This window comes from Micropterus salmoides, unplaced genomic scaffold (genome assembly GCF_014851395.1).
Source record: "Micropterus salmoides isolate LMB-PRFRI ecotype aquatic unplaced genomic scaffold, ASM1485139v1 Ms_hic_scaffold_18, whole genome shotgun sequence".
NCBI classification, from domain to species: domain Eukaryota; kingdom Metazoa; phylum Chordata; class Actinopteri; order Centrarchiformes; family Centrarchidae; genus Micropterus; species Micropterus salmoides.
This window is the reverse complement of record NW_024040928.1, coordinates 16029460-16046813: the sequence shown is the minus strand read 5'-3', so window position 1 is coordinate 16046813 and position 17354 is coordinate 16029460. Positions and strand designations below refer to the sequence as shown.

Below are 17354 nucleotides of genomic sequence, written 5' to 3'. Positions count from 1 at the left end.
CCCCCGTTTTACTAAAATAACAATGGAAATGAACTTTAGCAGTTTATTTGTCACTAATGCAAAAGTGGGGAAAAATCCTCCACTGAGCACATTGTGACCTAGTTTCAGTGAGTATACACAAGTGGGTTATAATACCTGAAAGAATAAAGCTCCATTTGTTGTTGTCCTTGCACTGGATTTCTTTTGAGTGGCCTACTTTGATGTTAGTTAATTGTCAATTTTCATGTCCTTTTCATTATTAATGATCATGTACGCGTGTATGTTTGTGTGTGCCACACAGCAGACTCCTCGGTGGCATATAGACTTGGAGCCCTGGGCCAGTGAAAGTCATTCTCTGGAGGATGAAGCTAAAAGGTTCCTCAACTACATCACAACACCACAAGTGAGTAATTATTGTTTGAATTCATACTGGTAATGAATATTTTTTATTTTATTTCATGTATATGTCAGGGACCAAGTACAATATTAAAAGCAAATGTTGTCATTTGCAGTGATGGAACATAACTGTAGTGAGTGCATTTCCTCAAATACTGTACTTTGGTATACATCAAGTTTAATAGTATAACACACATGGGGCATTTTTTTCTGCTTTGAGTACATTTACTTTTGATGCTTCAGGTACATTTTGCTAATAATAATTTCATAATGTACATTTTTAATGCACTATTTTTAATAGTGTAATAATAGTACTTTTTCTTCCATGTAGGGTCAAAATACTTCCCCTGCTACTGGCCATTCGATGTACTGTGCCAGAGTTAGCCTAAAGCAAATTTTCTTCTGCCCTCACTCTGATAGATCACATTTAAACGATACACACAGTGACGTGCTACATTAACCAAACTGAATAGCACACATGTAAAATTTATGCACAGTAGTACATTGGATATGCCAAATCAACAAGAAGCACATTAGGAAACTTAAAACAAATGAAGCCACAAAGTAAAGTACAGAGCAATGTGTTTACAGAGTTTAGTAGCTATTAGCCAAATTAGATTTTTTTTACAGAGTTTTAAAACTTTTCAGTTTTAAATGTCTGTATGTGTACATAATATACAACGTGTTGTCTAGTAAGCTTTAGAGATGCTGACATAGAGAGAGTCAGGCAAGTTGTTTCCCCCTGCTTCCATTTTTATGCTAAGCTAAGCCACTCCTGGTTCAAACATGAGATTTGTAACAATCTTCTTATCTAACTCTTAGCAAGAAGACAAATAAGCCTGTTTTCCAAAATGTTGAACTGATGCTTTAGAGCTTCAGATATAACTACAACTGAGTGAGAGTGAGGTGAGAGTTTAAAATCGAATGCTGACTGCCCAAATACAGTAGAGTTTGATTTGGGAGATTTGCAGAGCAGACAAACAAGATATGCAAGAGTATTGTGAAAGTGTGAAACAGAAAACAGGATTGTAGGTTTCTTGGCAAAAATTTACTCTGCTGAATTTGTGTGAGGAGAATCTGAACATCTCTTCAGCGGGTACAAGTTCCTGGTTGCTCGCTTTTCTTTGTTCCACTGTTAATGTGGTGTCTTTTATGATTTTCTGTACTTTTCTTACTCTTACTTATTTGTTGTATTGGCTGTACTTGATCCTTTGCTGCAAGTCCCATCATCTTAAATTGGCATCTACTGTTTTAACTAAAGATAAACTAAACATGGTAACCAGATGTATAAAAGTAGCATTAAGAAGGTAGTTTAAAGATAGATAATTGGAGTAGCTAAGGCCAGGAAGTGCATTATTTTGACAGGTCTTTGTTGTGTATATCAGAGCAAGCCGGTATGAATCAGCCTATGACTGAGCAATACTGGCACCTCTTTCACATTCAGCTCAGCCAGACAGTGTTTGTCTTGCTTGACAGCACACACATAATTCATTACTCTATTGATTACCATACAGATGGAACTCACAGCCCCTCTATTCATACCTAATCAATGAGATGTTGTGGTTTGTTGGTTTATGTCAGAATTAAATTACTACAAATCGATTAAGATGTTCAGCATCATAATTTAAGAAAAATCGAGAGCTTGAGAAAGCCTGAAATTCTGCGCCAGTGTCCCAATTGTGAAGGTAATGCAACAACACAGATTCATTTTCACTGTCCAAAACATAGAAGGACATTTTTAGATTATATGGGCTACGGTTTTCATTGTAATGAAATTGGCTTAGGGATAAATCAGCAACTTATCTTTTTCCCTCACACAATATAGTCAGAACACAGAGTACCCCACTCCAAATGACTAAGCACTTGTTCTGTATCTTTCACAAAGCAGACATTCAGCTCATAATGAATTAGCCCCAGGATGTGTATATGTGTGTACATGCGTGTGCAGCCCCTTGTGTGTATTTTTGTGTGTGTGAAAGGAATAGACAAGGACGAGAACATAGAGAAAAAGATTGTTTGAGTGTGTGTTTGTGGGAAGCTGTTAAAGGAAACTGTCCGTCATACACAGTGACAGGCGGGGGTGGAGGGAGTTGGAGGGCGCATAGCAGCATCCTCGGCTGTAATGCTGACTGACACAGTGCCTTGTGGAGCTCTTACTCAGTGGGATGGCCTGCGACACGACTGTCCAATCAATAGCAATCAGTGTGTCTTGCATGCATGCATGCACCAGCACACACTCAGATAAGAGGATACTTTTATACGTTCTGTAAAAGTACAACAGCACGACATGTACTTTATCTACTGTATCTGATTAGCTTAACAAGAATGAGTAGTTACTGTTCATTCGTTATAGTTTATGCTCAATGAAAAACATCCATTTTTACAGCTCACTATCCAGTTAAACAGTGTTCAGCAGTCAGCAGTGCAATGCCATGATGAGTCTGCAGATGTGAAAAGGCAAAATAATTAAGAGTGATTTTGCTTTTTATTGCTCATTCTGTGTGGATGAATCCTTTTAGCTGGAACACATTAACAATGACCGACACAACGGAGGCTGTTCCAAATTTACTTAAATACATTGTTGCGCCAAACCCACGTGCAATACAATTCTTGTGCACTTTGCAACAAAGACACATTGGGTGACTTTTATTCCTCCTTCATATGGTGCTCTTGACTGAGCTGGTCCCTTCCTGCCTGACCTATTGCTGAACACTCTGATTAGAGGGAGACACTTGTTCAAAAGATCATTCACCACCGTATTGTGGTGCACATTATTGTGACCTGGAGGAGTGTGATGGTGAGGGAGGAATGTCCTGCCAAATCTGAATCTGAGTGTTGCTTTGTTATTGGACTTCTTCTGTTCTGTGGTGCCTTCCTCTGGAGGTGTTCTGGGTACGTCCGGTAGAAGACCCCAAGTAGACAGAGAACATGCTGGAGGGATTTTATATCCCATCTGGCTTGGGAATCCCTCTGGATCCCTCAGAAGGACCTGGAAAACATTGCTTGGGGGAGAGCCATCTGGACTAGCTTGCTTAGCCTGCTGCCACCGCGACCCGGCCCTGTATAAGCAGCAGAAAATGACCAAATGGATGGTTTATTCAAAAGGCCACAGCAAGGAAACCATGCCTACGATGTTCTTTTGAAGCTGTAAAAAAATCTAACTCACTTGAAAAGTGAACCCTGCTGTTGGTCTAGGAATGAAAACAATCTCAACTGTCAATAGATGTGGTTTTATAAGAGGATGACACACAGCACTTCTCATTACCTTACAATAGAATCTTTTTGGAAAGCACTTATCATTAATTCATTCTTCATTGCTTTAATTTAACATTTTAGCAGCTGTAAAACATTTTCATCAGGTTTCATTTCAATGAACCTGTGAGTTTTAGACACAGTGATAGATAGTAGTAGTACACAGTGGACAATACAAGAACACACACATACACACATTTGCAACCATGCTATATTGTTTACACTTGAATGGTGTACAGTAGAGCCCCAGATTTATGTTTCATATCATCACGTCTGAACCAATATTGTTCCTTCCTCAGCAAACGGAATCGCTGCAGCAGACGGAGATTAAAGAAACCAGACAGCAAACATTCAATCAGCAACTCCTGTGCTAAAGCTTAAGTCACTTTTAGAACTGCAGATGTACAACACAAAATCCAATACACTGACATGTATACACATGTTTACTGTGTGTATGTACGCAGTTTATGCAGGTATGAGCTTTATATAAACATGGGAACTGACATAAACACTAAAGATGTTGCAGATTCTGGGTGAGTAGGAGCTGAGTTAAGCACACAGTTTCAAAGCTGAGAAGTAATTATAGCGATACTTTGGTTATTGTACTGTATTTTAAAAGGATTTTACATTGTAAAGTACGTAAAGAAGGAATGCATCAATCTCTTCCTTGTTGAGAGACTTGGCAGTGGTGCTGATGCATCCGCCCAAGCTGTGCATCATGATGAATATGCGTGTCGTAGTTCAACGCTGAGGCACAAACACACACTAGCCCAGGGTGGAATTCAGTAGCAGTTTCTAGTGATTTATAGTGTTTGTGTGATATTTTGAGAAAGAAGACGTTCATCACATCATGACAGTTCAGAAAGGGTCAGCCAAGAAGCAGCAATTGGCTATTAAATACTGGTATGATTATTTATATTCCCTAGCATTCAATTTACTGTCCTATGTGACTAAACCCACCCATTTGATACCTGGTTAGACCTATGCAGCTGAAGACACACAATAACTACCTATAGCAACATTTGTCTTAAACTCAAGAACATGAACTCTGCTGTCCTGTTTATGTCTGTTTCAACTTCAGATACACTCCAAACTACAGTACATAAAGTTAAAATCATACAGTAGATGACTCATGCATGCCACCTAAAGTATGTGACCATGACTGTTCACTTTATACAGAATGTTCACATAGTTTACAGATACTTACATTTTCTTAGTAATATTTGCATTTTTGTGCATCACCAAGCTCTGTCCTTCAACTCCACTAGGATGTCCTTGGCCCACATTTCTTTCTTTCAGAGGCTGTAGTGGACAGATTATTAAAGCTAGAGTGAAGATATCATATAAAACTAGCTAACCTAAGGCATCCATTGGTTCTAACCATGTCATGCTAGCTTATCAAGAAAGGTACTATATAACGCTCCAAATTTGGGATACATTTTGGTGAGGGAAAAACTGGCATGGCCATATTCAAAGGGGGGGCTTTGACCTAACATCAAGATATCTAAATGAATGAGTCTCCCCTTTCCGTTTTTGTGCATTCCGTATAAATATCTATTTTTCTTTCTTAACTATTGGAATTACAGAAGTGATCCTGTATATTATACTAATAGTGAACAGTGTAACTGGAAAGCTGAGACACTTGTGGATTCAATGACCCCAATTGTATTCATCTGTGATGATGTTAGTCCCCGTAGTAGCCATTTCATTGTAGTGAGACCAATTTTTGAAACTTGAAACTCCCTGTAAAAAATGACCTTTTGTGACCTCTAGGATAACAGCCTCATGAAACTTTACAACCACAAACTAGGAACTTAGGGCATTCACAGGATGTATGGCTTTCCAAGGGGGGAGCAATTTTCAGAACAGAAGTGTTGGCCATCCAATTGCACTTTCCACATAAATTTCCAATTGTCAAAGGTTTTCGTTACCAAATAAGCATGATCCTCAGGATCTTAGTGTCTTAATGTCTTATTTTAGAGGGACCATTTGTTTAAATTTTCGAGTGGTCAAAAATTGTTACATCCTGCACCAAATCTGTGTAACAAATTGTATCAACTCAAAAATTGTTGCAACAACCTATGAGACATAAATACATATGGGATTGACCATCACAGACCTCTATCATAATGTCCCATGCCCTAATACACTCTAAACTTTAAAAAACAAAAACACAATTTTTTTTACATATTTATGACTAGGAACTTGACACACAGTACTGAGCTGCATCTTAAATTATTCTTCAGGTTCCCAGCTTTCAGATGATGTACTTCTGTGTGGCCTGCTATCTCTCCCTAAAAATCCCCTGTCCACCCCTCAAAAAGACAAAAATGGGATCCATGGTAGGGAGGGGTGGAGTGGAAGAGGTTGGCAAGATGTAAGATGCTCTCTGCTCTTTGAGAACAGACGTATTGTGTTTACACTGTATCTTCAATATCGGGAATGGCTGTTATAATGTATGCATGTTTTTATGTGTCCAGGTGTCGTGTGCATCGCTGGCCATTGAGGAAGATGCTCAAGAGAGGACCAAGGGTGATTGGGCTGCGTGTCTGGACCCCAAGTACAGCCTGACTCACAGAATACAAAGCAAACACTGCAGGGTTTACTCTTTTGGGTGCGTATAGACAAACTCTTACTTAAGTCTTCCACTGCCCTTTCTCTAACTCGAAACTTTACCCTCACCACCACATGTCAAACATGAACCTTTATCTAACATAAATCTGATCCTAATTGTAATCACCTAAACAAAGAATCTACATCCACTAGCTTTGTGACAAACTGTCATCTACAGTATGTAGAGAAACAGGATTGTTCACAACATTCATTTTCAGACAATTAGTGAGATATCTGCAGATGTGACAGCTATTCAGAGCATCTGGTTCTGTGACAGGCGGCGTGATATATCATCATAGATCATAATTGCAGCCGTTGTTGCTTCACCCGTGACTATTTAGATTTTGTTTTTCTAAGAGGAGAAATTCAGGCTTTTCTCTCACTGTGCCATCACAGAATGAAGGCTATTTTCCACATTATAGAGGAGGAAGAGTGTCTCTGTCTCTATGTCCCCTGTTAGCCTTGTCTTTTTATGTCTTCCCATTTCAATGACTGTGTTGCTGTGACAAAGTTGAAATATTTAGCTGACATGTTTGGGCCAGGTAGCAGTTAGGTTCCTTTTTCTTTGTGTGATTATCCCGGTATTCTGGGAATACAATTGCTTTTTAATTTGTTAAGTAAAGATAATCCTCCCTCTGCCTTAACTGTACCTCCAACATCCACCTGGAACGTCACATCCACTCAACCTCTGCTTCCTCTCCTTGAGTGGCAAGTAATCTTCTGTCAAGTCAGCCGGGCCACCAAGGTATTTGACCTACTTAAGATTGGAGAGTCAATCACTCTCAGTTGGCTTTGTCTGGTGGATCAGCCCGGTTTCTGCCCCGCTGGGTCTGCATTGTGCTGAGGTGCTGCCGAGGTCCAGAGTGTCTGAAGGGATTTTTCTGCAGGAGAGAGGGAGCTTATTAATTTGACTGTTGAGAGACAGCACAGGTGTGCGGGCATGCATCAAGGCAGACAGGGCAGATAGTGATGTCGGAGTTAAGGGGGGGTGGGGTTATTTCTGCTTCTTATCATTCCATGGAGAAGGGATCAGGGGTCAAACGGAGAGAGTGGATGAAAACATACCTGATATCCTCTCACTGATTGATGGGAAGTCACTCATGCAGACAGGCTACAAGGACATGCACCAAAACTAAGGAATATTATTATGCGTCCTCTCAGTCATTTATGCAAACAATTTAACATCTGACCTGAATATCAGCTTGGGAAAATGTGACTCGCAGATTTTTCAAGTCAACGAAAGCTGCATTACCATTTTTCCTTCTATTTAAGTGATCTTGCAAGACCTCTGGAATTATTTTAATTCACGCTAAGTCGCCTCTCAGCTCTGGCTATTGCAATAACAGTGAATCAACCAAAAAAAGAACGAAATTCTATGAAAAACAGAAACGTTGAGTAACAAAGAGAAGAGTCCTTTAATAGTTTAACAAGTAGCACTGCTCTAAAAGAGTTCCACCTTTCTGGATATACCAAGCCATCTTCTCCTCCCCGTGTCCCCTATCTGACCTAGATTCACAGTACACACACACACACACACACACACACACACACAGACTTCTTGGTCACAGTCTTGAATCTATGCCAGGTATGCTGAGTATCCAATTCTTACTTCTGCTCTGCTGTACAGGAGGCTCGCAAAACCCTCAAATACAGTTCACTGCTGCACATACATCTGTCTTTAATAGAAATGTCAAATACTTTTATGTGTGCACGTATGTACAAGGTTAAATGCAGTGCATTGCTGAGTATGTACATTTGCGTGGGCATATTTTTGCGGGGTTTTGTGCATGTGTGTATGGTTGGAGGTCTCTTTTGCATGCTGTTTAACGAGCCGTGGACGGTCGTGCCTGGGCAGGATAAGCAGCTGTTCTCTTGTCACATGGTGGTGGGTGTGAGGTGTGGTGTGAGGTGTGGTGTGGTATGGTGTGGGGTAGGGGGGAGCGGCAGGATGTTTTTCCACATGAAAGACCAATTATCCACCTTTCACCTTTCATACTCAAACTTACCTCTCTCATCCATCTCCATCTTCCTCCTCTTATGCTGATGTCAATCTCTGAGGCTGGCTTTTTGATCATGTCGAATTTTTTCTCTGGATGCAGCAATAGGGCAGATGCTAACTGTAAAATTGTTTGAGAGGATGATTCATCTATTATTATAAATTTTAAAAAACAGCCCACATCATGGCCAATCTAAACAGGCATTGAAACATGTGCATCCACTCTGCTGCTGCACTTTGACTATTAGCATGGGTGTTTGTAATGCTGCAGCAACAAAAGGAATATTCACCGTATAACTATGGGCAATCGTGGCTCGAACCTCTACCCCTCTGTTTTCTTTGGCCTTCCTAAGCAAAATTAGGAGATAATAATAATAATTACTAGGACAACTGATCATTTTTTGTTGCAATTATGGCTACCCTTATTAGTAATTATTTTGTAAGAACAAGTTCTGATCTTCTTGTCAGCCAACACACTAGAGGATCACAAACTAAAACATCTAAATAGCTTGAGCAGTGTCAAAATATGTTAAACAGTAGACCAAAGGCAGCAACTTTTTATACTGCATAAAATACAAATGCCAGGTCCACGCTCAACAACTTTCCTTGCAGACTGTAGGCCCTGTAGCAGTCAATGTGTAATGAAGTAAGGGAAACACAGTAAGGAAAGAGAGAGTGAGAATGGAGGTGGAGAGACATGGAGACAGAAATATGTTGAGAACATACATGGAATAAAAATAAGAGAAGTAATGTCAAAGGTATAAGGGTATTTGAAAGGGAAAGAAACAGGCGGCAGATAGTTTCCCAGCCTGAACCAGCCTCTGAGCTTCATAACATCCAGACAGGCTATTGACATAACAGTTCAGTGCGAGGGCAGGCGGACGAAAGGCACTGTTTATCAGATTTACAATCCACTAGGTGTTTGTGATCCATCACACGCCATCGCATCTTCACAACTGGTTGCCATGACATTATAATCAACAGAGTGTTACCGCTCCTGCACTCTGTAGTCTCATGAGAGAGCATATTACAACTAGTAGAGACCCTCCTTTTATCAGCATCCAGAAGAGCTTTTGATGCACTGTGAGTCCCACTCCAGAGAATGGGAAATTCTCAATGAAATATTTAATGCGTGAAAAAGAGATGTCTAGTTGCATCTCAATCTCTCCCATATACTCATCTCTTATCTTCCTGCAAGTGAGACGCACTCTGGGACCCCTTGCCTTGTTCGTAAAAGACGTGTACTGTGAAATGCACTCCCACTGCCGCAATTACGGAATACAGCCGCAACACAGACTAGACACGGGGGAATGCACAAACAGCGACCGAGAAAGGCAGAATAGGAGAAAATTGCAGAATTAGAGAGGGGAGGGATAAAGAGAGAATAGCAGCGAGAGAGGGAGTGTCAATGTGAAGGAAACGCATGGAAGAGAGAAATGCAGGCAAATGTGTCTGTCTACTTAGATTTCACATCATATTTCATAAAAAAGAAGCAGATCGCTGGAGAAGGAAAGGTAGACGAGGAGAACAAAAGAGTAAGATGAAACAAAAGAGTACCTCCTGGCAAAAAAAAATCTATTTTCCTCTTGGTTGTTTTATTATGGATGTTTTGGCTTTTAAGTGGGCGGGTTAAATCAGGATCACAGCGACTGTGTGGTGTTTGATATGTATCTTGTCAGTATCTCTCTCTCTGTGTGAAATGACATTAGTGATACCTTGTGCTGATGTTCCTCAACATTAAGACCACTTGTGTCCCCTTTTGCTTCTTGGCACAGAGAGTATCTTTGGCTCAAACATTCTCTTTAACTTACAGTATAGCAATGCATGCATTGGCATAAAACAGGCTGCCCTCATCCTGCTTTGTGCTTGTAAGCACTTGCCTGAAAGGAAAGTAGGTGGCTATATTTTGAGTTGACAAGCCAGTCATTAGATTTCCCATGACATCTGACCCACTCCCATACAGTAAAATGCAGCAGACATCATTTGTGGGTGCAGTAATGTTTCAGAATGAGTTATAAAGCTACATTCATGCATCCATCTATCCATCTCTCTGTCAAGGGCTGGGTATTGTTTGAAAAATATTAATGCATGTGTTGACCCAATCCCCTATTTTCTGTTCCGGTACTAAAATTTCATTTCTTATGACCCCTTTTGAAATTTGGCCTGATCAAAGAATAAGTACACAAGATTACTTAGATGGAAAGGCATTCAGTGTCAGCTTTTGTTACAGTTGTCAACACTTTGAACCAAGAAAAATTGAAGTCTAATACCCAGCCTTGTTTTGGACATACTCTACCTGTCCTGTCCTGTGTGGGTTGCAGGTTGGGTGTGGATGATCGGTCTCTGGAGCATACTCTCACAAGAGCGGGATGTGAGGTCCACCTCTTTGATCCCAGTCTGAAGCAGCCTCACTCACAGCAGGCTGAAATGTGGCTCCATCGGCTCTCTGTAGACTGGAGGGATCCCAACCCGGCCATTGTCGTCCAGCGTCAGTACGTCAGCACCAAGAAACTGGCCAGCATCCTTAATGACTTTGGACATAGACAGGTAAAAGTCTCTGGCTATAATTTGTGAAGGATTCTGATATTATAAGATCACCTGGAACCAAAAGTGATTTTTCTTTCTGTGTCAGCTAGAGGGTTTACTTATATGCTGCATGCATGCAAACACAGGACCCTTCCTGTGCACCCCAACATAATACAGCTCATCATGATTCATTACTCTATTGTCTCTCTCGGGCTCCAGGTGGATAAACTCCCATATATCATTTTGTTTTCCTCCTTTAAATATTATCATGCAGAATGTTACCTCTTCAAAGCCCCCCAGAGATTTTGTTCCACCTCATCAGATAGGGATCTGCATACAAGATCAATCATATACGCACACACCAAGCCCACTGATAGCATGCATACTAATAAACACAGTTATAGATTCAGTGAACATGCCTGTTTAGGAACAGGCTGAATGATAATTCAAGGTCAAAGAAGCCAAGCTTCTCTTACATAGGTAATCAAATCCTGGCTGAGTGACAGTAAGTTTTTTTTTCTTCTCATGCCAATGAGTGAAACTTAGCTTTAATAGTTACTGATACAGATTACAGGCTTACAGATTCATAGTCTGCTAAATTAACACCTCAATTCCATTAAAGCCCCTCTTGATGTGATTATAGTACCTTGCAGAATATTCTGATGGCATAAAAATTATGTGTAGAAAAAGAAGTCAACTCTAATGAAAATTGGTGCAGTTTATGTGTTATTGTTTGGGATACCAGTGTGCCCTGCTGTCCTGTTGATGCTCCCACTTGGAATCACCACCGTCAGAAATTCAAATCCTACTAATAGGGGCTTCATTTGGGGATGTTTATTGTCCCCAGAGGGAGAATCCCAATGTTTGTAGTGACTTATGAACTACACTACCACCACTCAGTCAAAACATTTACGTCTATGCAAAAACATCAACATCGAACAGGGACGCTGTCATGAAATTGAACACTTTCATGTTCCCCAAATGATGAACTCTTGCCCTAGTGGGGCTCCGTGAGTTTCCACTGATACCAACTTCATGCCAAAGTATCTGCTTGACATACGAGATATGTAATTATTTGATACACAGTTTGCCTTTAAATTGGCTACCATGAAAATAAAAAATTTTCACCCACGTCTGTGCCCTTTGTGGTGCCGCTCTCAGAACACTCTCTACATTTTAGCAACACTACTGTTAAGCCTCTAGAAATAGGAAAGTTGTTATTTTGTTTGTTCAGTCCAGTAATTTGGTATTGTGAGGTACATTGCAGCTTTTCTTATGATTCACTCCAAATAAATTAGCGAGACCTAGTTAGCTGTCCATATATTAACAGTTAAATCAAAGCAGATTAAATCAGCTTCTGGAGCAGAATTCCTACACGCTGCTCAAATACGATTTGCCTTAGCTAAAGTTAAGTTGAGGTGATCATTCCTTTTCTGGAGCTAAAAGCAAAGCTGACCGGCTCATACGAGGGAAAGATTTGACGATATGTGTGACAAGACATAAACAAATAAATGTTGGCATGTGTATGTGTATGTGTGGGTGGGTTTCTACACCATACTGTTTCATCCACCTGTTTTAAATGCATAGCCACGCATCCTTGTAATGAGGTTTTAATGTGAGTACATAGTATGCCGGAGGAGCAAGCAGCAGCAGCAGAACAGTTTTTTCTCAAAGGCTCAGTGAAGAAACACAGTCACTTGGAAAGGTCGAAATATACATTGGCGCAGAGTTTCTTATCTGCGTTGGTTACAAACTGCACAGATGACTCATTCACTAAGCTCTGGTAACCCGCTGAGACAGCAGACGCTGGGACAAATGTCAGTAGCGGGAAGCCTCATCGGATTTTAAAAACGGCATACTGGACCACTGATCATATCTGTAATTGGACAAAACAACAGTATCAGATCGCTAGCACCTGTGCGGCTGTCCAAAGTTATTATTTATTACAGTTCATCCTGAGGGAAACATGAATGTCTGTACCAAATTTCATGGCAAGCAAATAGTTTTTGAGACATTTCATTTAAAACCCCAAATGACAAAAGGAAAGGTCAGGGGGTCACTAATGTCAGTAGGATACATTCTCTGGGAACTATGTACAAATGTTCACCCACTGGTGCCACTAGATCAGGTGATAACCAAAGTGAATAGGCTTCATCCTCTGAGGACTATGACTACATGCTCAAACCTGGCAATCCATTAAAATGTTGTTAAGATATTTCAGTCTATACAGCTAACCTGGCTAAAAACTGTGTGACACGGTGTTTTTTGTTAGTTTTTTATCCTTGCAGTTTTAGCAAAAGAAGGTGGTGAAAATATCCGTAAGTGAGGATGAAGCTAGGGCAAGCTGCATTGGAATTACGTACAATTATCTCACAAACTGTCTGTAAAAATAAGACTGAATACACAGGTCAAACAGGTTCCGACTGCGTCTCTGTCAAGAGGCTTTTGGGAGGCTCTGCCCTGAAGGCAAAGCAGTTTTTGAAGTGCCACCAAAAGCACAGAATCAGCAAACATCTGATGTGTAATTAAATATCTTTAATCACAATTTTCTCTCTAGTGGCAGGCTCAGTAATTAAAGCATATGAAACATATAAGAAAGGTCAGATAAGCTGTGATGTTTGGATCTCTGGTTTATAAGCAGAAGCAGTTGATGTACTGTGTCCAGAGCAATCATGTGGAACAACAGGAGACAGGAAATAAAAGGCATGTTAATAGCCAGGATTTGTCCACCATGAAATAAACATATTTTAGGCCAATTAAAATAGCAAAGTGTGAACTTCCATTTAAAGTTATTTTCTCAAATCAGCAAACTTGTTTACAAAGACTGACAACTTTTCATCAAAAGAGTCTCTAAATTAAAAATTGTCCCAATGTGCTGCGTAATCCTGAGGATGCATTACAGAAATAATTACCATGTGCATTTTGATCACATACTCTATGAGTCACTTGGAGGAGAGGAAATATTCACCCATTGTGTATAAAGACTGTCTGTAGCAATCTGACATTAATTTCTCAGCAGTGGAGGGCAGGAATTTCTGTGGAGTGCAAAGACATTTTACATAAAATATGCTACCGAGGCCATACAGTGGGGATTATCAGCTCTATTATTATAGATAGTGCAATTTGGTTTGTGATTGTTTTTGAATTTATGATAAGTTCTTATCAAATTTTCATAAGACAATTACAGTCAGCCATCTTCTTGCAGTTCAACTTTGATATCATTCCAAAGAATCTGAAAGTTAAAACTCTGCAAATTCTCAAGTGTGTATGGTAAATATGTAGCACAAGACGGTAAGCTTTCTTAGCATAAAGACTGGAACCAGGGGGAAACTGCTAGTCTGTTTACATAATATGCCTACCAGCACCTCTAAAGTTCACTATTTCTTGGCTAGATGCAGCAGAAGCTTACTTCCTTGAGTCTTCCCTGGTTGAAATAGTCCAGCACATACCCTCCCATAAAATGACCAATTGTGTTGTTATCCTTCTTTTTATTTGTATGGATAAAACAAACAAGTTCTGACATGTTATTTATGAGCGTTGGAGGTGCCAGTAGTAGGAGGATTTTGTTAGCAGACAAGCCTTTTCCCCTTTTCCACTCTTTATGTTAAGCTAAGCAGCAGCTCAACTATTCCACTTAAATGATCCATGTATTTTAGCTAAACTTGTTCAGTTTTTGATATACACAAAATCAGTCCAGTTATCCTCTAGTGTGTGGCCATCAGTACTTTGCTCTCCAGTAAGAAACTGTAATCATATCTCATTTCCTTCTAGCATAGTTAAGGACCGTTCAGCGTGGCTAATGCTGCACAGCAGCACAGCAAAAGCCATCTTTCCAAAGCTTTAACACCATATGGACTTTGCTCAGACCAAACAGGAGTCTTGCCAGGTCTTGCAACTTCTCCTGCAGAGAGAGTTGATATTGGCAGCATTGGATCAGGGACCATTATGTCAGAAAGTGAAAAAAAAAAAAGAATATTACATCTGTCAGACAGAATAAAGCTGTGTGAGCTTATAAATAACATCCATTCCTGACAAATGCACACAAACACAGTATGATACACAGACAGAGAAGAACTCTCCTTAGAGAGCAAGTGAATGTATCACCTCTTGAAGATGCCACATCATTTTAAATTACGAGGTTTCTGTCCAATCGAAGAACATATCTCTGCTTCTATGAGTTTTAGCAACCCTGGAGAGGATAGAGGACAACATTTGGATTTGTTCTTCATAGACATCCATTTTTTGAGTTTCAGAGACTTGTTCAATTCCACTAATGAGGGCTGGGAATTCTGCAGAGTCACCAAAGGCATCAATTGGAAGGGAATTTCATGTCCACTTTAATATCTGTGCTGTCACGGCGCCAGATTATGTTTTCAGTTTAGTTGTAGAAAAGTGAACGCTGCCCACAATTTACAAAACTACAACAGAGAGATAGAATGTTCCTGTAGTTAGTATCTTTAATGTAATGATCATTGACAGTACAATACCCTGAGCCTCTTTCTAAAACTTTCCTCAGGTCTTATCGCTACTAATTGAGTGGCTACATGACATACCAGCGGAGAAAATGCTTACTAAGAAATTAGTGAGCCTAGAAGGAATAAAAGCGCAGTCTCCAACGAGACTTTTAAACACATAGAGGTCAGATAATGGAAATCTTTAGCAGTTCAGTAGACTTAAGAGGAATTCTCAGTTCTTGACGATGTGCATTAAACTTTGGGCATGCATGAGTCTCCTACATGAATATGACCTACGGGTGCTATTAACATCCATCTTATGAAGCATTTCCTCTCAGCTTCAACACAGCAAGCCTTGTCAGGCTGCTCTCTCGCTCAATCCATCATCAGCATCGCTAAAGCAAGAACAAAGGCCAAGCTTCACTTACTCTATTTCATCTTTTAATAGCTTTTGCGTTCAATAATTCCTCACAGTTTAGAGTCATTTCAGTGTTATAACAGAACTCATTTATTACCTGAAGCAGAAAAAAACATCTAAAGTGATTCCCCCCCTGCTCTAGGTGGATGTACTGAAGGCGGATATGGAGAGCGCAGAGTGGAAGATTTTGGAGAATTTGGTCCTGGAAGGGGTTCTGGACTCAGTGGGTCAACTGCTGTTGGAGCTTCACCTGCACTGGGCGGGCTTTGAGGTGGGCGGCGATGACCCGTCCGTGGTGCGGTACTGGTTCAGCCTGCTCAAGGAGCTTGAACACGCCAGCTTCCGCCTCTTCCACGTCCACAGCGACCCAGCCAAACCTCGCCTCTTTCTGCACAAGAACGTCCTCAACGCCAGCAGTGCTTACACCCTGAGCTGGGTGAACACGGAGTGGAAGCCTTGAGGGAGGCAAGACTGAAAAAAAAAAGAACTGCTACCTTAGCTGAAACAGCCTCTGAATAGAAGTTTGTGTAACATGGATTTTTAAGTCCGAGCACAGTCTTCCCATACAGTTGGCTCTTATCTGGTCTGACCTTCATGTGAAGCTATAACCCCTGCTCTTACTTATCCTCCTGCTCTTCCTCTCCTGGTGTGTAATAACCTCAGCTGTGTAGAGGAGCAGAGTAATTGCCTCCAGAGGCTCTCTGGGTTCTACCCTCATAGTGGCTGTGTTATTGGCTGCAGGTCAGCCTCTGAGTCAGTCACCCATGTCATCATGGTCCTATCTGAGCTCGGCCCACAGCCAGATATTACAGGACCTTTTTCATATTACAATAGTGTGCACAGGTCCAGGGACCACAGCTCAATTTAACATGATTTAAAGGATTTAGATGCATGATATTAATAAAAAATTCAGCACCTTTTTTATGTGAATGTCCAGTCATTGAATAAGATATAATGAGTAATTGAAACAATTAATTCCTCAGCGTGTGCTATATAGTCAAATACTCACAGATAGCAGTAGAACTTGTTTCTGTATAACAATAAAGCTAATGCTAGCTGAGCATGTGATGTAGTATAAAATTCAGCAAAAGAAACAAACGGTTACCGACATCCAACTTCCTACTCTCATTATTTAGTTGGTTTCAATTGAGGCTTAACATTCACACTTTCATATTGTTTCATATCATTGGACCGTATTTACCATCAACACTGTTTGGACATACACAATATGTGCTGAATTTTCCTTTTAAAAGGGGGAAGGCAGATGAGAGATCCTGCCTCACTGCCAGTAAGTGAATATTTGCAGGAGGCCATCAAAGCTGCTTACACATAAAGACAAAAAGAACAAGCAGAGGAATGTGGATAATAAAGGTGAAGAGATGAGATCGGCTCCGGAGGCGGAAGAAGATGTGGGTGAACAGACGCTTCCCTGCAGTTGAACCCCGATATGACACTCTATAGAACACAAAACGCGTCAATTATGTGAAGCACGTCGACAGTGATGTCTCCAGATTTGTTCTCCGTTTGTTGGAAATTTGAATGGGGATGCGTGGGCGAGTGTGTGAGGAAAAAGAATTTAAAGAAAAAAAAGAAAAGCTGAACTCCAATTGTTTGGGGGTTTTTTTTGCATATTGCAGGTTTGTGGGTTAGAATAGAAAACAACAATTGAGATCCACACAAAGCAGCATTTTGTAAACTGTCATTTTCATTTTTCTTCGGT

At 40.4% G+C, this 17354-nt stretch overlaps 1 protein-coding gene across 2 annotated transcripts in view; it reads left to right on the top strand.

Annotated features, from left to right (window-relative positions):
- Positions 1-17311, top strand: part of mettl24 (methyltransferase like 24) — a 23098-nt gene extending 5787 nt beyond the window's left edge. Inside the window, exons 2-5 of one of the 2 annotated variants that reach the window (XM_038726604.1) lie at positions 284-382; positions 6108-6241; positions 10558-10783; positions 15777-17311. In XM_038726604.1, coding sequence (XP_038582532.1) covers positions 284-382; positions 6108-6241; positions 10558-10783; positions 15777-16094 — 777 coding nt within the window. In that variant the 3' untranslated portion in view covers positions 16095-17311. Of the gene's footprint in view, positions 1-280; positions 383-6107; positions 6242-10557; positions 10784-15776 lie in introns of both variants that reach the window. The other variant, XM_038726603.1, reaches the window with a different exon arrangement.
- The last annotated feature ends 43 nt before the right edge of the window (positions 17312-17354 follow it).